Source organism: Perca fluviatilis, chromosome 22 (genome assembly GCF_010015445.1).
Source record: "Perca fluviatilis chromosome 22, GENO_Pfluv_1.0, whole genome shotgun sequence".
In the NCBI taxonomy this organism is placed as follows: Eukaryota; Metazoa; Chordata; class Actinopteri; order Perciformes; family Percidae; genus Perca; species Perca fluviatilis.
In genome coordinates, this window is record NC_053133.1 from 12,914,252 (window position 1) to 12,938,343 (window position 24,092).

General features: G+C 41.1%; 1 protein-coding gene across 2 annotated transcripts in view; it reads left to right on the top strand.

The window, feature by feature from the left end:
• Positions 1-24,092, top strand: part of cntnap2a (contactin associated protein 2a) — a 404,761-nt gene that overhangs the window by 230,146 nt on the left and 150,523 nt on the right. For both annotated transcript variants that reach the window (XM_039790455.1, XM_039790456.1), the window contains exons 8-9: positions 3,201-3,344; positions 4,561-4,822. In XM_039790455.1, coding sequence (XP_039646389.1) covers positions 3,201-3,344; positions 4,561-4,822 — 406 coding nt within the window. The remainder of the gene's footprint in view (positions 1-3,200; positions 3,345-4,560; positions 4,823-24,092) is intronic.

Here is a 24,092-nt window from a genome sequence, read left to right on the forward strand (position 1 = left end):
GCTCAACCCTATATTACATGCAGGGCCCAATCCTGCAGGTGCAAAGCCAGTGGTAGTGCAAACCCTTTTGCTCTTTTCCTCAGGCTATAGTCTATGTGGTAATTTCCTGGCTCCGAACAAACCTGCTTGAGCCAAGGTGGGATGGGTGGCGACAGGTGTAGCTGAGGCTGTGTTTACTTTGATTAGGTTGCGCAGTGTAATTTTCAGGCAACTTTTTGGCATGAAATTGCATTTGCGTTTTCACCTGTTCAGACCACCCATTATTGCAAACACAAGGCAATTATAGTGGCTTTAGTTGGCAAACGTGCATGCCCACAGACCTCTCTTTCCACCGGGATTTTGGGAGATGTGGTGTCCTTTCGCCAAGACTTGGCTGGATCCTGGCATGCCGGTGCCATTTACAGTTTTTTCCGATTGTTAGACGACAGTGGGCACAACTGGAGTCACATGTGCAAAACTCAAACTACAGTCTGCACTACCAACAGTCACCTGAGCTAAACAGTTCATATCACCTGCAAAACTCATTCAAAGCAACACAACTCTTCACACACGTCTCAAAACAGGCTCAGTGCAGCAAACACTATGCACAGGCCTCACTGAGGTAACACACACTGTCACTCAGAACACACTGAGGGTAAAAACACTAGCATCAAACACCAATACAGAAATGACAAACTTTTTCATCTTTACAGTTTGAACAATTTGAGTGACTTGACACTACTCAACAGTTTATTTAAGGAAAAAATATAGATTGTATAGCATACCAATTTTTACATAAGGTAAACAAGAAGGAATGAAAATCAGCAGTTTTCTTCAATAAAGTATTTTGTACAAAGGTACATACGTAACAGTACCAAAGAATAGTGTGACTAATAAAATTTTTTTTTATAGCTGTGTACATAACCTCAGACATCTTACCTGGACATATTGGTATCTTTGCTCTTTTACGTGTTTCTCTCAAACGGTACAGTATATAATTGTTTCATTCTTATTTGGTCTTTGTATACAAAAAAGGCTTTCTGAGCTTTCTCTGTATAAATACCGTATATCTTCACTAACTAGTCTAAAACAAGACACCTGCTTAGGCTTTCAGCTAAAATTCCAATCAGCAGTGTTTGATAGGTACCAGACTGAAATCTATTCTGTTTTGAATGTGTGGTTAACAGTTTTGACAGCAGTGTGTTAGCATTTGAACAAAGTGCTGTAAATCTACAGTGTTGTGCACGTTGTGGTTAAAGTCATGGGATAAGTGTGTAGAGTTTTGAAAACTGTGTTCAAGCAATGAAAAACGAACTAGAGTTTGGTCCACATGAACTGCTGCTGTGCAGACTGTAGTTAGCGTTTTGCACATGTGACTCCAGTTGTGCCCACTGTTGTTTAGCAATCGAAAAAAACTGTAATTGGCTGACTTTTTTTCTGTGTGCCACATTCTGCTTTATGATGAATCATGCACAACTTTAAGATACTGGGATTACATTTCACTGGAATTGTACCTTGTACGATTTTGATTGATTGATTGCAGCTTACTAGCGGTTCCAGGTCTGCCATGTTGAGTGTAGCGATGCACTTGGGTTCTCTGCCTGAACTAGCTCGCAGGCTGTATTTCATTAATGTTTGAGGCGTTGTGTATTTATTTTTTAGGACTTAATGATAATGGAGTTATTCTTCAGTTCTCTAGAAAACTGAGCGATTCTTGTTTAGAAGCCTTGGGCAGTACTGATGTTCAGCACAGAATACCAAATCTGTTAATGTGAGCAGTTCAGCTAAAATCTGAACCTTTCAAAAAGTGTCTCAACAGGGCTGTGTGGTCATTTCAAACCAATTATACAATATATTGTCTTTACTTAATAGTCTGTATTTGTGATTCTTTTTGTTATCTTGTTCTACATTACCTGATTTTATAACTACTTTTTAAACAACTACTCATCACTGGTGGAAGCTAGGCCTCCTCTGTGTGTACAGTGCATCAGTATCACACAGGAAACTAGATATTGGTTTTACACTGTGCTATAACACTAATCCATGAAACTCACATAATTAATGTCATTCAGTAATGGAATGCAAAGAGTTCAGCTAATAATACTTAAAAGAGGAAATTGATTTTGGAATGCATAATGGGTATGAAATGCGCTTGTGTATAATGAGTGTGTGCAGCTGTGTACAGTGAATACATGGGTGTATACATGTGTTTGTGTGTGTGCATTGATATGTTTGTGTGTGACCTTTAGCAGATATTGCTGACATGGCTGATCTGTTCCAGTGTTAAGTAGGATACTAAGAAATGGGGCAAGACAAACCACAGTCCAATTAAACCGAAGCTGTTGAATTAAGTGATCTTCAGGAAAATCTATACACCTGTGTGTGCGTGTGTGCGTGTGCGTGTGCGTGTGCGTGCGTGTGTGTGTGTGTGTGTGTGTGTGTGTGTGTGTGTGTGTGCGCGCGTGCCTGTGGTAAAGCCTGAATGGATCCTGGCAGTGTTATTGCCTGACTGAGTCTCTCTACAAACTATGTGACCAGCTTTTACTCAAAGTGTACCACTGTACTCTATCTAGTCCACACACTCCATCTTGTGTGTGTGTGTGTGTGTGTGTGTGTGTGTGTGTGTGTGTGTGTGTGTGTGTGTGTGTGTGTGTGTGTGTGTGTGTGTGTGTGTGTGTGTGTGTGTGTGTGTGTGTGTGTGTGTGTTTGTGCTTGCGTGTCTGTGTGTTTTCTGCTCGCATTTAACCCTGTGGACTAAATATCCGGCTGCATTTGTGTCTACCATTGGCAATAATTACTAAGACTACTGGAGCGTCACTACAGACACATACAAACACCCACGCGTGTGCGCGCGTGCGCACACACACACACACACACACACGCATACACACACACACACACACACACACACACACACACACAGATAGAAAGGCACATATTGACTGGAAATTGCAAACCACCCTCCATCATCTTGGTTTCCCTCAGAGCTATGTCTGAAAGGAAGAAAACAAACACATGTTCAACTGTAGAAATGACTGAACAATGATTTTCTGAATAAAAATGTTTAATTTCATGTTACATTTATGTTGCTTTTTGCAGTGTTTTAGCAGTAGAGGGAGAAACCACTCAAAGCTAAAGAAAGTCCTAAATTCTCCTAAATAATCTATATTTGTAACACTATCCATCTCTTTTTACCCCTTTTGCCCTCTGTTCTTCTCTAGTTAAGTTTTGGGGGGATGCCATACAGTGGGAAGCCAGTGGGAGGAGGGAGAAAGAACTTTAAAGGCTGCATGGAGAGCATCAACTACAATGGAGACAACATTACAGACCTGGCCCGCCGAAAGAAGCTAGACACCTCCAGCTTTGTAAGGGAAATGTGCACGCACACACACAGACAGACACTCTCATATACATACACATATTATATTTATATATATATATATATATATATATATATATAGAAACACAATGCACATGTAAATCTAAAGAGCTTGAAATAATATGCTTATAAAGGCAGCTGAATACTTAACATCCTCATTATTGTCACACTAACTCTGTACCTGACCTGAGTGAGGGGGCAAATAATTCACCGTACCAAAATAGTTTAACAGATTCATAATTAATCAGACACAGCTGACCCATTAGTGGCCCCTCCATGTGTTTGCCTCCTGTCTTTGTGCTCCCTCTTGATATCAAGGCTGCCATTTCGCAGCAACCAAAGGCAGAATTTCACTGCAACGACTGTGGAACAGTTTGTTTTTTAACAGAATTAGGAACATATTAAATGCCTTTCTTTCCCTCATCAAATGCACTCTGGATGACTGCTAGATGTAACTTCAGCACATTAAGTGTTTCGCCATCCTTAAAATTAGTTACTGGAGAGTCACAGAGCTCCCGTCTCTGCACTTCTCCTGCTCTTCCTCAACAGTGGACAGCCAGTGTATCTTCTTTGATCTCTGGTAAACTGATTGAACGAATGGAGACACTAATCAAGTTCGTTAGAGCCACACCTCTCTGATGACTCACACAGTCATTCATTTCTAATCTAAACAGATCTGCTCTCAAATTCCAGAAACACACACACACACACACACTCACACACACACACAGGCAGAGGCAATCAGGAATCATCTACAGTTGTTAAGGCAGCTCAATATTGTGCATTTTTTAATAATTTGATTAAGAGCACATGGTTGAAGAAGCTCAATGGTAATTAGTGACTAAAATCCACAATAGTGTTTGTTTTCCTTTAGCACGCAAACATCATCCAGGTTACAATACCTCTACCCTGGTTTCAAAGACAGTGTGAGCTGAAAAAAACAAATTTCTGTAATGTGTACAAGCAACAGTCTTTGAATCTAGCTTCAGTCAGAAGCATCTGAAGGTAAACGTGAATAAATTAAGAGAATAAATACATGATTTCCTAAAGTGTTGGGGCATTTAAAACATATAAACAACTTCACAAACAAGCCCACATTTAAAAGGGATTAGCTTTGTTTTTGACTTTTCTCTTTGAAGATCAATTGATAACTTCCTATTATCTCTCGTTGTCGGCGTCTCTTTCTCTCTCTAACTTGGCAGCGTAACCTGTCCTTCTCCTGTGTGGAGACCCACACCTTCCCGGTCTTTTTCAATGCCACCAGCTTCCTGCAGCTGCCGGGTCGAGCCAATCACAACACAATATCTGTGAGCTTCCAGTTTCGTACGTGGAATCCCGACGGGCTCCTCTTCTTCAGTAATCTTGACGATGGCACGCTAGAGATCTCCCTCGAGGACAGCAAGGTTGCAGTTCATATCAATGTGACGAAGGCGACCACGAACAACCGGGTAGACTTATCGTCAGGTGAGTTTGTCCACATGTGCACCCACATGAACACGCACCACACATTTAAGGATATCATTTGTAACATTTCCACATTCAAATGTCTATGAAACTAGACCCATGTTATTTATTTTGTAGAGTTGTGTACTTACATTATCCCAAATGTTTCCAACAATGTTCAAACCAAGAGAAATCTGTAATTTTGTAATGGTCTGTTACATTTAGTACATTTGATACATCTGTCAATGCTGTCATATGTCCCCTTAGCCCTCTCTAGTTGCTCTTACTTCCAGGGAAACATGGGAAGCACCAGATGATACCTCAGAGAGTGAGGAAGGAAGTAAACAATTGTTTACTATTGTTTGTATTGCTCACTTGTGATGGAGCATGATTATTTGCTATTTGCTGTGCCTTCTCACACCGAAGATGTCCTTGTAAAGCGTAAACGCATCGGTGAACCAAGCGACCCAAGGGTCATTATTTTGACCCAAGATTACAGCGCTGGGCTACCCTACGATTACATTTGCCACATAACATTAGCTACAGTAGCTTTATGGGTAGTGAACTCATCTAATAAGTTAGCAATTTAACGTTCATTAGCTACTTATACTTTCGGCTATTTCAGTAAAATAAAATGACATAACGTTAATAAGCGTAACAAAAATGTAAACTTTAACACATTACCCCGTCCGTAAACATTATTTCTGCCTGAGTCACATCAGATAGATTTTCATCAGCAAAGGTGGTTGTTGAACAATGAAGACAAAAACTCCCATGATCCCACGCTACTTCACAACGATATCAGAGTCCAATTTTTGTTATTGTTTTAATTGAGAGACCCCTAGTGGGATAAATTACAAACTGTGGGTTTAAACGAGAATCTGTTTTGTTGGAACTGCATTTATCTTCAATCACAACACAAATTAGCAATTATCACTGTTGTATCCTCTGTTGTATTCCAAATATGTCATTGTCACAAATCTACTACGGAAATATGAAGAATTATTTGCTTCCCGCTGACATTTATTGCATAGGGTTTAGTGTTGGGTAAAGAGCAAAGTATGGATGTTTGAACTACAGCTAAACTGACTTCTTGCATATCTGTATTTGGCTGGTTTGGTACAGGTAAAGACAATGCCCACATTTGGAAACTTGCTGAAAAAGTGATGCATACAGAAGGTGCTTTTACTGTTAAAGGTCTGACTTAGCTCATTTACATCCTGGCCTTAATTTTACCCTCTACTCATTACTGACAGACGCATACTGTCTTTACTTTTAAAGCATTAGCACACAACTACTTGTCCCATCAAAGCACTCATGTTTATAGTCTCAGTTGAGATATTCCTCTTGGTCTGGATTAGATCTCCCCTCTCCACAGACTCTGTCTTGACATGCTTTTGATTTATGTGGTCTTGAGCCCAACAACATTAATGAGCAGTCCAGTGATCCAGAGGAGGGTTTCCAACAAATAAAACATATGAAGAATGCTTTCAAGATGTGGCTACACAATCCAATGTTTCTGCTTTCTCTGTCATGAATGATAGTCTACAAAGTAAAGAAAACAACAACTCTTATTAAAGATGTTCATGACTACTGTTAAATTAAATCATGCTTATAGATGTGTAATTGAGTATAATGCTTCCCTATTGCAAGGACAGTGTTTTAGTATTTGAGTGAAATCTTTGAAAAGTCTTCTTCTGTTCCTCTTATCCTAGCACCTCTTTTACCGTTGCGTTACTCAGATTTCCTGGCTCTCTTTCTTTCATTCTCTTCCCCTCCCTCCCTCCCTCCCTTTCCTTAGACACACTCATTTATTCTGTCCACTGTTGCTTTAATAGGCCATTATGCCCAGGGGTAGGGATTATTACAGAGTTACCCTCTAGGCTAATTGGGCTTGAGCCTGCGATTACATCAGTATTACTAGAATACACAGACACACAAACAGAATTGTGCACACAAACACACGCTCCCTTCTTTGATTCTGTTATTAGTATCTCTGAGAAAGAAAGCCACACTGGCTCCAATGACACAGTGGGAGCTCAGTAGCGTTGTAATGAAATGCTTAGTCCCTCTTAATGGCAAATATACTGCGGAGAGACATGCAGATATGCACACGCTAGGAAGGAGAGAGTGAGCGAGAGAAAAGAGAGGTTCTTACTGAGAATACACGCTCCTGTTTTCTTTTGGGATAGATTGCTTATCAAGCTATTTAGCGCGAGCTTATTCATACATATAATCAGGCATCTGCTGGAAGGTAAAATTGCACAGACATACTCCACTGATTTGCAGCCCCTACAGCACCCTCCTTCTCATGCTAATGCATGAAGATTTTTTTCCGCACACTGGTGCACCAACCACTCAGTAGGCCTCACCAGGAGGCACACTTTGTGTCAATGATGTATTAGTCTTTGATTTTTGTCTGATCTGTTATCTGTGAAGGGAAGAGTCTTCAGAGAAACCACATGATTAGGTGAACTCTCATATCACATGCACCACCTGATATTTCACCACTATGTTAATGTGATGTGAAAATAAGTGAGCCACGTGTTTGAGAATTTTTTCACCTTTATATTAGTGCTGTCAAATGATTAAAATATTTAATCGCGATTGATCGCATTAATGTCATAGTCAACTCGCAATGAATTGCAATTAATCGCACATTTTTATCTATTGTAAATGTCCCTTGATTTATTAAAACAGTTAAAATGGGTTTCCGTTAACGCCGTTAATAACGCGTTTAACTGACAGCACTGCTTTATTCTATCTTGTCTTATCTTTTTTTTTTTACTCTCAGTAACTCGTCGTACTATTTAAAGCTTCATTAACCAATATTTTATTTTTCCTAAATTAACATTGAATCAAATGAATCAAAGGGAAGGAATTGCGAGCACTACATTTTTCACTAACAATGAGCACCCTTGTTTTCAGCTTTCATTTCATTTTTGATTCAATCTTTCTTACAATGTAGCAGAGAGATTGAATTTTTGCAAGTGTAATTCAGAGACAAACATCTAACAAGCCCATGAGACACAGATATTGGGTTTTCTCAGGAGTTCTCAATGCAAAAATTCACACAGGTGGTGAGTAATAGGACTCTCAACAGGACGCCTATGTTGCTATGTTTGCTCTGGATGTGTCAGTAATGCCAGACAGTTGTGTGCTAACACATTATCCAGTAAAATATATCCAGGCTCAGAGATGAGTTTGCTCTGGAGCCTTCTTGTGTTTGTGGTGGTGATTCATGTGTATATATTGTAAGAGGGGGGTATTCAGCACTGGACCAAAGGGATAATTCATCAATCTTCTTTATGCATGACTGTATTATGAGCATTACCCTCAAACTACCAGCTAGTAATTTCCAAAAAGGTTTCTGCAAAACCCAAGTGAATCAGCAGGTGCAGTATAAAAAGGGAAGGTAGATGAAGGATGGGATGTGGTGCATAAGTGCTGTATGTCTCTGATGGTGTAAAAATCACCTGAATATCTCTTCATAACCTCATTCTGTCCGCGGTGGGTCCCAGGCCATTGAAATAAATGTATCTCTCTAATTGGAGACAGAGTGACAGGTACAGTAGATCTTCTCTGCTACTAGGAACACACTCAAATTAACCTTCTTTTGCATATACACATATTCAAAATGCATGTGTGAGTCTACAGCTGTGTGGTTTTTGTGTGTGTGTGCTATTCTTTCATTTGTAATAACTTTGAACATTTCATCCACTTCCTCATCTCAAGCAGAAAGACAAGGATGAAACTAAAGGCAAGATGAGGCCTAGATTATGGGTGTCTCATTAACGGTGTGTGTGTGTGTGTGTGTGTGTGTGTGTGTGTGTGTGTGTGTGTGTGTGTGTGTGTGTGTGTGTGTGTGTGTGTGTGTGTGTGTGTGTGTGTGTTAGAGGATGGATACCGAACCGAGCCTACCTGATGGGCCGTGTTCGGACAGATATTTAGAAATGATGTTCGGTTTTGGGTCGGGCTCGGTCACATCAGCACGATCAGGCATTGAACATTTTAAATTTAAAATGCCTTCCTACAGTTGCTTAATAAAAGTGGGCTTTCCACACAAACAAATGTACATGTGTCATTAGTATGAGAAATAAAAACGAGATTTTAACTGTTGGGCTCAGTTCGGGCTCGGACATAAATATCTTAACGCCTGTTTGGCTCGGGTCGGGTTCGGTTACTGCTCTGTCGGACGCAGGCCGGGCTCGGACAGAAAAGGTGGCCCGATTCCTGCAGGGACTCTGATCTAATTTTCCCATCACTTTGCTTTTACTTACTTATTATCTCTCTTCTCTTTTGCTCTAAGGATTATACAACAGCTTGGTTCGAAATGATCCAGTGAACCAAAGCCAGTGAAAAATGCTGCTTCTGCACCTGATAGCTGCTGAGTGTTGGTATTTGTCTTTGAGCATGTGTTTTGAAGATGCTATCATCTGATCACTCTCTTGATTAATTATCAAATTATTGGGCACCAGGATTGTTTCCATGGAAACAATACTCCACTGTCTCCAGTGCTTTTGCAGAGACAATCTAATTTTATGCAACAAAGTGAGGAAATATGTTTTTGTACTCCTGGTTGGTTGTCAAAGAAGACAAAAGGTGTAAGTAATGAAAGTTAATCTTGATGAATTAAATGTTAGTAGAAAACATGAATTGAATGGGATTTAGCTCCCTGCATCTCCTTGTATGCTTTTAGACTGTGACAAGTAACCCAATAACAAGATAATCATAAATGCAACTAAGGATTGACACAAGGCAAATTCAGAAATGCTTGTTCCTAGAAGAAAACAAAATGTTTTTTTTCCCCACTCCTAGACATTGTTCATTCTTTCAATCGCATCAGACTTTAAAACTCTTTCATGCATCAATCTATCCTATTGTTAAACCAGCTACATTAAATCCAATCCAGGGCGATATTTATTCAGAGTTATACGTCTCCAAGACCTTGTCTGTGTGTATGTTCATGTCATGTTCTGTTGTTATACATGCTTTCTTTGTTTTCCTACTTGGAAGTTTGTGTCATTTGTGGTAATGTTTCATGTATGTCTTTTGGTGTTATTCATCTTAGGTACGTTTGTATGTATGTCTATGTCCTCTTTTTTTATATGAGCTACCCAGAGATGCACAAAGAATTTCAGCCCTGGCTGACAATAAAGTTGTATCGTATCTTATGGTAATGTGGTCATTAGTAGGGTCCAGGTCCACAAGCAAAATATTACCAATTTCATGATTTCATTTCCAACATTTCATGTTGTCATTGCTTTAATTTCCTTTCAATACTTTTACATATCTCTTCAACTTGACAGCATACCTCTTTCATAATATAATGATATACATATTATGAAAGAGGTATGCTGTCCTGTTTGATACCACCAGGGAAATATGGTCACAGGCAGCATACACTGTTGGATTAGGGCCACCTCTAAAGCAGAAAGTTTTAGCTATGTTAAAACTGTTTGTGTGTTCTTTCATGCATGTGTTCAACATCAGTTCCTTTGAGATGCAACATTTTGTGTGTTATCAGTCACACACGCACAAGCCATATAGGAAGCATTAGGCATTACAATAATAGAAAGGCCTGAGGCATAGATTTGAGGGGAAAAAAAACATACTATAGCCACCCATAGTTATAATGTTGTTTCATTCCCCCCGAGTGTGTGTGTGTCAGTGTGCTTGTGTGCATTTGTGTTTGTGTTTGTGTGTTTGTGTGTGTGTGTGTGTGTGTGTGTGTGTGTGTGTGTGTGTGTGTGTGTGTGTGTAGGCAAGGCTTAATGTGTTACAGTGCCTTGCGAAAGTATTCGGCCCCCTTGAACGTTTCGACCTTTTGCTACATTTCAGGCCTCAAACATAAAGATATAAAACTGTATTTTTTGTGAAGAATCAACAACAAGTGGGTCCCAATTATGAAGTGGAACGAAATTCATTGGCTATTTCAAACTTTTTTAACAAATAAAAACTGAAAAAGTGGGCGGCAAAATTATTCAGCCCCTTTACTTTCAGTGCAGCAAACTCTCTCCAGAAGTTCAGTGAGGATCTCTGAATGATCCAATGTTGACCTAAATGACTAATGATGATAAATAGAATCCAGCTGTGTGTAATAAAGTCTCCGGTATAAATGCACCTGCTCTGTGATAGTCTCAGAGGTCCGTGTAAAGCGCAGAGAGCATCATGAAGAACAAGGAACACACCAGGCAGGTCCGAGATATTACGGCGGAGAAGTTTAAAGCCGGATTTGGATACAAAAAGATTTCCCAAGCTTTAAACATCCCAAGGAGCACTGTGCAAGCGATAATATTGAAATGGAAGGAGTATCAGACCACTACAAATCTACGAAGACCCGGCCGTCCCTCTAAACTTTCAGCTCATACAATGAGAAGACTGATCAGAGATGCAGCCAAGAGGCCCATGATCACTCTGGATGAACTGCAGAGATCTACAGCTGAGGTGGGAGACTCTGTCCATAGGACAACAATCAGTCGTATACTGCACAAATCTGGCCTTTATGGAAGAGTGGCAAGAAGAAAGCCATTTCTTAAAGATATCCATAAAAGTGTCGTTTAAAAGTTTGCCAAAAGCCACCTGGGAGACACACCAAACATGTGGAAGAAGGTGCTGTGGTCAGATGAAACCAAAATCAAACTTTTTGGCAACAATGCAAAACGTTATGTTTGGCGGAAAAGCAACACAGCTCATCACCCTGAACACACCCCACTGTCAAACATGGTGGTGGCAGCATCATGGTTTGGGACTGCTTTTCTTCAGCAGTGACAGGGAAGATGGTTAAAATTGATGGGAAGATGGATGGAGCCAAATACAGGACCATTCTGGAAGAAGACCTGATGGAGTCTGCAAAAGACCTGAGACTGGGACGGAGATTTGTCTTCCAACAAGACAATGATCCAAAACATAAAGCAAAATCTACAATGGAATGGTTCACAAATAAACATATCCAGGTGTTAGAATGGCCAAGTCAAAGTCCAGACCTGAATCCAATCGAGAATCTGTGGAAAGAACTGAAAACTGCTGTTCACAAACGCTCTCCATCCAACCTCACTGAGCTCGAGCTGTTTTGCAAGGAGGAATGGGCAAAATGTCAGTCTCTCGATGTGCAAAACTGATAGAGACATACCCCAAGCGACTTACAGCTGTAATCGCAGCAAAAGGTGGCGCTACAAAGTATTAACTTAAGGGGGGGGCGGAATAATTTTGCACGCCCAATATTTCAGTTTTTTATTTGTTTAAAAGGTTTGAAATATCCAATAAATTTCGTTCCACTTCATGATTGTGTCCCACTTGTTGTTGATTCTTCACAAAAAATTACAGTTTTATATCTTTATGTTTGAGGCCTGAAATGTGGCAAAAGGTCGAAAAGTTCAAGGGGGCCGAATACTTTCGCAAGGCACTGTACATTCTCAGGCTTTGTGTGGTTGGCATATTGGCATCAGTGAAAATGTGCAAAGCTCTTCAAACCATCTTGAAGGACGGAATATTTAGGAGTGTAGGAGATAGGGGTGTAAATTCATGAATGCCAGAGGGCCTCATACATTAGTAGCAGGTAAAATCATTTATACTGTATATACAGGATCAACATGTAATTGAAACAGTGGGAGAGAAGAGGAGAGAAGAAAAATGATGGGAAAAGGAGAGAAAAGAGGTGCAGTAAGGATGAGAGAGGATGTGAAAAGAAAGAAAAGTAAGCAGAAAGAGGAGCAGAGTAATAATGTTGCAGAAATAATATCCACACTGGACAAGGATTTGTTGCACGGAGATATGTAATATCCCCAACATGCTCCGAGGGAGATAAAACAAAGAACAAAAACATTCAGGATAAGTCATGAATAAGGTTTCTTCACCATATGATAATGTTAAAATGGTTGCACATTACGTTTTGATATCTATGTAATCAGTTTCTACTTCCAAGAATTTGAATAGGATTCAATACCCCCCTGTTTTTTGCCATTTCATCAGGTGGGCTCATCAGTAACTGCACCCATTATATATTTTAGGACTTTATGAAGTAGTGACCAGATACTTTTCTGATCTTGTCATTCCTACATAATGCATCTCTGCAAGTCTTTGTGCCGTTTGCTATTTATATTTCAGAATTACTGCACAGTTCAGAATGAAGTTGAGTTATGTAATGAATTATGTATGGATGCATTTAGCTTTCTCTAGCTCTCCCTCATTCTTAAAATTGGATCAGTCTGATGCTACTGTCTGTGATCCATCATTGATCCCTCGTGGCAAATATAGCTGAAATCAATAGAAATGCAATACCTGCACACTTACTCATAGACAGATATATATACACACACACCAGCAGGATAGCACTTGGTCTTGGTTAGTTGTGAGCAAGACACTCTTGAATCTTCGGTGTTGGTTGGTCTTTCTGAGTTTGGGCTTTTTTTTTTACTTCATAATACCACTGTTTCTCTTTGGGCCCTAACACCATGTAGTATAGATGAATCTCAAGCAATGTGCTAAATGTCTGTGGCCTCTATTTAGAAACTATGGTTAACAAATAGCTATAAATGAATCGAAAATATTTTTAGATATTGTAATATATTTTTTTTTTACTCTAATAATGAGAACCGTGCCTTTTTTTATTTTTAATTTTTAATTTTTATTTATATATATATATATATGTATATATATATGTATATATATATATATATATATATATTATTTACTTACTTATTTATAGTCCTCCGAGACAATTGTTGGTTAAGGGACGGAGGGAGGGTATTTTGTGACTGTTACGGTTTGTTTATTGTGCATTGTTTATTAATTACGACTGAAAACTCAATAAATAAAGTTTGGAAAAAAAAATAATGAGAACCGTGATAAAAGACATCTACAAACATATTTACCAAAGGTTCACTGAGACACTAGAGCACAGCTCCTAAACCTGTCACTGTATGAATTGAGTCATTCAATGAAACATGTTAAATGCAAAGCACATCCACTCTTTTAAAGTGGAGAAAACATACACTGTGTAAAGCCAGCTCTATCATTAGCTCTTTCATTTTCTCTCTATCGTGTCCTCACTCTACACCTCAGCCACTTTGTCTCTCTGGCATTGATGCTGAGTCTTGGTGACCTCCACCCTAGCTTGGGGCTATCTTAAAATTACAGTAAATCATTTATGTCAGTATAACAAAACCTTTGGAGTAAAATTACTATTCTTTCATGACAGGAGCCAAAACAGATAATGCACACTAGTTTATTTAATGAGTGATTTTAGCTTACAAGTCAACTTCATTCTGCTTTGTATATAAATGACTTGGTCAAACTAAGATAACCAAGGCAATATTCACAAAGTATGAATGACATGTAGTGTAATACACAACTGGATAGTGGCACAATCCTAAAGGCCTTGGTGAAGTTAAAATTACAGCAGGAAACCACTAAAGGTGTTAAAGGTATCCGTATTATCATTAAGAGCACTGTTTGCAGGAAGACGCAAATAGACCACACCTCCCTTTAGCACCCGAAGAATTAATGCATTTGATATGGAAGTATGACCATTAGCTTGCTCAGAATTATGCAACATTCTCTCACTATTATGATATAAATTCACTGCCAACCACTCTCCGTTCTTGTTGTTGAAGGCAGTGAATCTGAAATAGTAATAGCCGCTGACTGGTGCTGTGAAGATACCTGCAACCAGAGAATCAGAGCCCCGCCGACATTTGTGAAAACTCTTTTGTAGACGAGTGTTGTTTCGGTATTGAATGGTCCAACCTTTCCTGAAGAGGTCAAACCAGCAGAAAAAGCCACCTTCAAATCTGTAAACACGGAATGGAAACATTTAAAAACAGAATTTTTTTTTTATATAGCAATAGCAGAGGATATAAACAAATTGTTAGTTTGAAGGGAAAGCCATAAAAGTCAGTTTTATATTTAGAAAGTTATAGGCTTAAACTATGCTGTCTCTTATCAAAATACCTGAAATTGTGCTTTCCATCTCATCCAATTTGTTCCGGCTGCGCTGTAGTTTAGTCTCATCCAGCTCTTCCCTGAGAGCTGTCACCTCTTTCTTCTGCTCCTGCCCTTCCCTCTCACTGGTTGTCTCTCTGGACACCAGTGCTGCCAGTTCTGCTGCTTGTACTAGAAGCAAGAAAGCCAATCATTTCTTAACTGCTCTTTCAAGATTTTTCTGCAATTACAAATTCTGTGATTTTGGTAATTACATACCAGAAATCAGTCTCTCTGCCTCCTCCACTTTTTTCTTCTGGAGCTGCTGTTCAGTCTTAGTTGCTTCCAGCTCCGCTGTAATCGCTGTCACCTTGTTTTCAGTGGCTGTCAGTCTGGAGTTCATCTCTAAAAGAGCACAGAGGCTGAGGATTAAGATCTTTTAGGTGACGCTGTCTGAACTAACATTGAAATTGCTGCAGTGCAGTTACAAGTGTGCATCCTAAGTGATTATATATCTGCAAATCATTTTCCGGATTTAAGTTGTGATGGACATTTTTCACATTTTTTCTGACATTTTACTGACCAAATGATTAGAGAAAATAATTTGCAGATTATTAGTCATTGTTTGTTTGTTTTCGTTATACTACGTGCGTTCTCTTTCTCGAGAACAGCCACTTTGTCTCTCTGGGTTTGCAGTTCAGCCTTGGTATTTGTCAGTTCGACCTTTTGCTCCTCCACCATGTATCTCAGAGCTCTCAGCTCATCCCAGATATCCCTCTCAGTCTGACCACTCGTCTGTAAGCCTGGGTCAGCTCCTTCGCTCTCTCCTTGAGCTGATGTCCCAGACAGACAGAACAGAAACACCAGCAGCAGAGAACCCCTCATTGTAAACCTCACCCCTCCAGAAATACCTCGAAGAAATGAAGTGGAATCAGATTTTTTCAGGGTACAGATACTCTAAAAATGTCTCCCACTGACGTGGTCGAAGAGAAGTCTCTCTTATTATTTATATTCTTCAGAGTTGGCACAAGAAGGCCGTCCTTGACCATATTTAGGAAAGTGAGCTGATGCAATGGTCACAGCTTTTCATACAAGAATGATTTCCCTTTGTCTTTTTTTTCAAAATTTTCCATATGCTGACACAGAAGAAAATTACTTAAATGAACCCACATATAATCATAAAACATGTAGTTGTATTTTGTTACATGGTGGCCCTTATATTGGACATAAGTAATGCTTTTCTCATAAACATCATCACTTGTCTTGTTTATGCAGATGTAATGTTAACTGCCATTATAGGAAGCACTGGTTTATTGCCCCCCTTTCAGAATTTTAGAGTTGATAAGGTCATTAAATACAATTTTAATTTCATTTGCTGACTCATGCTGACAAAATTGTGATAATAATAATAGTAATGATGCACACTACTTACCTAAATAATAGTTTTGTCTATTGCTTTATTTCACTCTAATAATGAGAACTGTGATGAAAGCCATCTATTTACCACACTTATACTTCATAGAGCACAGCTTAATGCAAAGGTCCGACTGTACCCAGCTAGTTAAACCTGTCACAGTATGAGTATGAGTTAAGTTATGTTAAATGTTAAATGCACAGCACATCCATTCAGTATGACATAGATGTAATTTAAAGTGGAGAAAACATACACTGTGTGAAGTATCATTAGCTCTATCATTTTCTTTCTATCGTGTTCTCACTCTACACCTCAGCCACTTTGTCTCACTGTCATTGATGCTGAGTCTTGCCGACAGTCATCTCCACCCTCTATTCTATTACCATGTTTCTCCACTCCCTTTAGCTTAGCCCAGATGTCAGGGATGGCGGTGCTGGTCTGCCCACTTTTATGCTTTACTAGACTTTTTTTGACACTTTGGACCTGAGCCCATTCCTCAGTCTGCCACAACGGCAACAGTGAAAGTAACAGTGTGAGTAACGGAAAACTTCAAGAAGGTCTCTCAAAGACCCGATCCGTAGAGTGGTGGAGCCCCAGCAGCTGCTGTTGGTGTCATCCAGTTTGCCTTCAGCTAAAGTTTAAAGGGGTGATAGAATGCAAAACAGATTTTACCCTGTCATAGTTGAATAATGACAGTTTAGTGGGTAAGTAGGACATGCATAGAACCTCTAAATCCCATTGACACCTCTTTTCTCTGCAAATCTCACTATTTGAAACTGCCTCTGAAAACGGGCGAATCTCAACAAGCCCCATAGTTGACGTCAACTATTGCGGCTCCTCCTCATTTGGCTCTAGTCTGTGTTTGTCACGCCCCAACATTTGCATAGGCTACACAACTGACCTGAGATCAGTTAGTCTTCTGAATCTAGGTCGTACAGATCTCAGAAATTGTATACATTGTTCATATGCTATTTTACCATTAAATTCACTTCTGAGACTTTTTTATGCAAGAAATCAACTATGTAGAGGTCAAATATGGGCCGTTTTACGAAAATTTATGTCTAATTGCAAATTTTGTCCGACTGTGTGTCGGACTTCAGAGGCCGGTGCTGCCTGTGTTGCTGCCTCGCCGCCCGGCCTGCCTCCCTTCACAGACCCCGGCCTGCTGTGAGCTTGATTGAGCTCCGTTACGTCTGGCAGCCCACGGCACTTCACCGTTTTTACGCCAGCATTCTCTTACCACAGGTTCCAGTTACTCTTTTAATGTGTGTAATTATAATGTGTTGAGTTATTTAACAATTGAGGAAATAAATGCCGCTTGTCCGTGAGTCTCATTGATAGAGCCTGCGGCTGGATGGAGCTCTATCAATGAGAGCTAGCTAGCTAGCCTCCTCTTAGAATTCCTCCGGAATTCACAAAAATTCATTAACTTGAAATCGTACACTGTTGTTAGCTTTATAAAACATTTAGTTAGATGTTGTATAAGTGGCGTGACGAAATTCAAACTGTAAATATACTCGTATTACGACCAAAAATGAAGCTAACTAGCCACAATCTGTACATATAGGACTGAAGGGACAGTCGCAGCTAACGAAACCCTTACAGCTCACAAATATTCATTAACTTGAAATCGTACACTGTTGTTAGCTTTATAAAACATTTAGTTAGATGTTGTATAAGTGGCGTGACGAAATTCAAACTGTAAATATACTTGAATTACGACCAAAAATGAAGCTAACTAGCCGCAATCTGTACACATAGGATCGAAGGGACAGTCGCAGCTAACGAAACCCTTACAGCTCACATATATTCATTAACTTGAAATCGGACACCGCGTTGTGCTAGCTTTATATTTAGTTATACTTACGTTATATGTTTGTGTGCGTGTATAGTAGCGTGGTAACATGTGGTAAGAGATTGCTGGTGTAACAAGCTCGCTGACCGCGCTCTCAAACACGGGCCATTTAGCTAGCAGGAAGAGAGGAGATGCAGGCCCTGGAGCTCTGTCAGGGCAGCGGCGTTTGGTAGCTAGTCCATTAGCCCAAACGGTGACTTTGCGTGGGTATGAGGTGCTGTGGGCTGCCGGAGCTCAATCGAGCTCACAGCAGGCCAGGGTCTGTGGAGGAAGGCAGGCCGGGCGGCGAGGCAGCAACACAGGCAGCTGAACTCCGTCACACAGTTTTACCAAATTTGCAATTAGCCATCCATTTTCATAAAACGGCCCATATTTGAGCTTTATATAGTTGATTTCTCGCATAAAAAAGTCTCAGAAGTGGATTTGGTAAGGAAACATTGCAGTGTCTGGAATATGAGATTGTCGCGTTTCTAATATGTGTGTATTGTGGATTCGCTCAACCAATCAGCACGCGACCTCTAATGCGTGTGTATGGCGATTCGCTCAACCAATCAGCGCGCGTCTCTACGTGTGTGTACGGGGCTAAGGCTCAACCAAGCAGCGCGCAGCTCATCTAAATATTCATGACCATACCATATTTGGAAGAAAAGCTCTTGTTACAAATAGGGCCAAAACACAGGGATGCATAAGGGCCAATAAAATATCAACCAGGCCATTTTCAGCCCAACTAATGTTACATACCCCATTAGGAGACCATAAGGAACCGTGTGAAATACCCTATATAATCAGTCTATCACCCCTTTAAGCATTTCATCTACAAGGTCGGGCACTTGGCTGGTTTTCGTCTGTTACTGTGATAAACTATCTTTAGATTTTACTGTTGGTACACTTGGGACATTACTGTGTGAAGAATGTCATGTGTTGAAGTCATATCTGCTGTCACCATGGTAGCAGGGGCAATGAACACCATGTGTCAACACTGAATGTGCATCTGTGTGTTTTTGAATGTGTACAGTACACACACATTTTAAGTGGCAGTTTTAAAAAAACAAAGCCCTAATTTTCAATGCAAAAACATCCAATTGATGTGCCAATGTGATATGTTGCAGTTCAATTTGCTGCTTTTGTCATTACAAACAATGTCATTAATTTAGGTTGATGAAGTGAGAAGGGTGTGTTCACTCAGTGTGTTCAAGGGCAGCAGCGTTGTCTGTTGTCGCTGTCCATTCACCTGCCATTTTTATTATATAACACTTTCAATATACCGAAACACTTCAACACAGGTGTTACATTTTGTTCGTAATAAATATTTATTTATTTAGTCTAGAAGACCACTTCGACCAAAAAGGACAAAGGGGCTGTGGCGTGAGCTACTCATAACCTCAACAACTTGATTAAAACGAAACAAACATTGACTTTACTTTTACTTTATATTTTCACCTCTATCTCTGATTCCTTTAGATTTAGAACACTTGGCCTGTTATTATATTCAATTGCTGTACCTGGTATATCGAAAATTACAAGAGATGCTTTTAAATAGAGAAAATCTCTATTATAATATCCTTGTATTGCGAGACTAGCATATCGTAATGTAGTGTAGCACACCTGATATTTTAGTTGTGAATAAATGGAGCAACAAAACCGTTGGAGCAAAATGATCATTCTTCCTTTCATGACAGGAGCCAGAACCGTATAGCTTGATGATGATCATGATCATTATTTTATTAAATGAGTTATTGTAGCTTATAAGTCAAATTATTTCTGCTTTGTATATACATCGGGTGCTGTGAAGATACCTGCAACCAGAGAGGTCAACTTCGTCTGTCCCTTAGACAATATCAAGATGCTTGCAGTAATACATACCTGTATTTGAGTTGTAAGCCCCACCGATATTTGGGAAGACTCTTTTGTAGACGAGTGTAGTTTCAGTATTGAATGGTCCAACTTTTCCTGAAGGGGTCAAACCAGCAGAGAAAGCTTGTCTCTTGGGGCGGAGTGTAGCTCACCCAGTAACATTGTGCGCCCCATGTAGGCTAAGTCCTTTGCAGAGGGCCTCTGTGTACCATCCCCTCTCTTTCTTTGCCCCCTTTTCTGTCCATCCACTATCAAATAACGGGAAAAGCCCCCAAATATAATCTTTAAAATAAAGTTGGCTGTCTCTTATCAAAATACCTGCAGTTGTGCTTTCCATCTCATCCAATTTGTTCCGGCTGAGCTGTAGTTTAGTCTCATCCAGCTCTTACCTGAGAGCTGTCACCTCTTTCTTCTGCTCCTGCCCTTCCCTCTTACTGGTTGTCTCTCTGGACACCAGTGCTGCCAGTTCTGCTGCTTATACTAGAAGCAAGAAAGTCAATCATTTCTTAACTGCTCTTTCCAGATTTTTCTGGAATTACCAATTCCGTGATTTTGGTAATTACATACCGGAAATCAGTTTCTCGGCCTCCTCCACTTTTAAGAAAATAATTTGCAGATTAAAAGTCAATGCATTCCCAGCCTAAACATCACTGGTGTTGTCGATATACTACCTGTGTTCTCTCTCGAGAACAGCCACTTTGTCTCTCTGGGTTTGCAGTTCAGCCTTGGTATTCGTCAGTTCCACTTTTTGCTCCTCCACCATGTATCTCAGAGCTCTCAGCTCATCCCAGATATCCCTCTCAGTCTGACCACTCGTCTGTAAGCCTGGGTCAGCTCCTTCGCTCTCTCCTTGAGCTGATGTCCCAAACAGACAGAACAGAAACACCAGCAGCAGAGAACCCCTCAAACCTCACCCCTCCAGAAATACCTCGAAGAAATGAAGTTGAATCAGATGTTTTTAGTGCACATACTCTAAACAAATGTCTTGCAATGAACACAGGTGTTTTGAGGAAGAGAAGTCTCTCTTATATTTATCTTGTCAGAGTTGGCACAAAAAAAGCCATCCCTGACCATATTTAGGAAGGTGAACTGATGCAATGACCACAACTGTTCATACAAGAATGATTCCCCTCCCCCGTTTTTTTAGTAATTCAGTAGAAAGTAACTAAAAAGAACCAACAAACAATCATTACAGTAAGTAAAAGTTGTATTTTGTTACATTGTGGCGCAAAAATATTTCATATAAACATCAATTGTTTATGCAGATGGTCAGTAGCCACACCATCGCCTTTAACGTGCTGACATAAATAATGAATGGTACTTTGTTAAATGACAAAAATAGCCTTGGATGGAATTTTGAACAAAACAGTTTTATGTGTCCTTAAAAGGCACAAAATGTCATGAGAATATCTGGGTCAAATGTTATTTTAAAATTCTAAAATTATATAATTACAGTGGGTCCACATTTAATTCTTTATTATGTGAAATCATTCTCAACCTTTCAGTTTTTTTAATGGGCTATTTTCAGTAGGAAAGACTTTTTCCCTTTCAAATGAGTATTCAAAGTGAGAATGTGAGATGACGCAAGTGAACCCACAGTTCAATTTTTTTTATTTTTTTTTATTCATTCAAAACAAAAACCGAGCAAAATGACCAGTCAGCCTTCTGCCTTATTATCAGGCCCCGTGCATATGACTGACAACTCCAAAAGAAGCCATGAAACAGTCTTATCTAGTCAAGTCAGAACAATTCTCTTCCTCATTCTCCAAGTCTCCTTCATTATCGAAAATCCATCTCCAACCGACGTGAGAGGACGCTGGCGCTGGTTATTCGCCGCTTCTCCGTCTGCTATTCATCTGCTATTCGTCTGCTATTCTCTTGTGTTTGTGTTCGCTGTACCCCCTACCTCTGGACAGCCTCTGTACCTCTGGACAGTCTCTCTGCTGGTTCCCGAAGCCGCCTGGGGCTCCTTGACCGGACTCTTGCCTCGTCGGTTAGCCGCTAGCTAGCTGCCCCCGTTCACCAAGCACGTGGCGGCAAATCCTAGCTGCTTCGGCGGCTAACCCGATTGCTGACCTCCTCCTCATAGGCAACCTCCACCAGATGCGAGGCCGCGACCAAGACTAGACATTTCCTCTCCCCGGTCATGCTGTGGATCATTTTGGCAATCACCTCATTCATCCATCTCCACCTCCACCTCTGTGCTCCTAGCCCACGGCTAACCACTATCACGGAGCTCTCCGTCCCTCCCCGGCATCATGATCAAATATTCAACTCTGCAACTGGTCCAATTCGTCAACTACTCCATTCCATCCTGCATCCCAGTCATCAAACAGCTCGGACTTCTACGTCGACGCCGTTACATCCACAGAAGCTCTCGCCGCCAAGTTTGTTTTCTTCCACCACGGACAATCCATTCCATCCATCTGGTCACCTGCCGCTCTGTTGCACCTGTCCCACGTCATCTGAATGCTTCACCCACTGGTTCACAAGGGCTGAACGCATCATCAGGCTACACAGAAAACCCGGACCGGACTACAGTGCTTTCCCCACTTCACATACACTCAATCATACTCTCCAATCATTTGCTAATCGGCTCACTGTCCCCCTCAACTGCAATACCCCCACACCCCGCAACCACACACGCACTGCTAACGGGACAACCTCAGATCTCTCCAGCCTGCCCCCATCCCACCACCCTCTCACCATGCCAACTTTGCCCTCCTCAACACCCGATCGCTCAACAATAAAGCCCCTGCCCTCCATGAACTAATCCTCGACAACACTCTTGACTTCCTTCTGCTCACCGAAACCTGGCAACAACCCAACGACTTCTTCTCCCTCAACCAAGCATCCCCCTGGCTACAACTACATCTGCAAACCCCCGCCCCTCCCACCGTGGAGGTGGCCTCGCCGGTCATTTTCAATCAGAACTTCCGGATCACAGAACTCACCCTCCCCTCAGTATCATCGTTTGAATATCTCGCCTTCAAAACTCTTTCCTCCATGACAGTCATCCTCATTTTACCGCCACCTAAACCAAATCCCTCCTTCCTCTCTGATTTTACTGAACTCCTCACACTAGCCTCATCTCTCTCTACGTCTGCTGCTACTGTCTGACTTAAACATCCACATGGACTCCCCCACATGCACGCTCTCATCAGAATTCAAAATTTTACTGGATAACTTCTCTCTCACCCAACATGTCACATTCCCCACCCATGAAAAGGTCACATCCTCGACCTGGTCTGCTCCACCAACCAACCAGTGCTCGACCTCCATCCATGCCTCTTTCCCCTCTCTGATCACAAACTGATACGGTTCACCATCCCTTCTCCAACCCCGCGCCCCCGCCTCCTCAGAGAAATCACCTTCCGCACCTCAAATCTATCAATCCCCACCATCTCTCTGACCTGCTCTCCACCACTCTCCACCTGGACTCAACCCTCACCTCACCCGATGACCTCACAGACCACCTCAACTCCACCTTGTCTACCTCCCTCAACACCCTGGCCCCCCTCAAAACAAAACTCGTCACTTTTAACACCTCTTCACCCTGGTACACACCTGCACTCCGAAAAATGAAACAAACTGGCCGCCAACTTGAACGTCTGACAAAGAAATCATCCCTCACAGTCCATCATGAAGCCTATAAATCCCATCTCATCGCCTACAAAGATGCCCTCATTGCTGCCAAATCTGCCTACCTCTCCACCATCCTCACCGACCCCTGCCAAAACCCCAGAACCCTCTTCTCCACATTGAACAACCTCATCAAGCCTCGGACCAACAGCCTCCTTACCTCTACTCCGGATCTCTGCAACTCATTCCTCCACTTTTTCACTGACAAAATCAATCTCATTTACAAATCCCTATCCCCTGTATCTGACCTTCCAGGATCTACTCCAGCACCTACCTTGGACCCTCCTCTCTCCATCCCTCCAGACCTCCCGACCCCTCCTCCTCTCCCAGTTTAACCCAGTCACTCCTCCTGAAATCTCCAAACTCATCAGCTCTTCCAAACCCACTACCTGCTCCCTTGACCCCCTCCCTACTCCACTTCTGAAGTCCTGCCTCCCGGTCCTATGCCCCTACCTCACTAACCTCTTCAACTCCTCACTGTCCCTTGGAACTGTCCCCTCTGCTTTCAAAACTGCCGCTGTCACCCCAATCCTTAAAAAACCTGGTCTGGATCCCTCCTCTCTCAACAACTACCACCCAATATCCAACCTCCCCTTTCTGTCTAA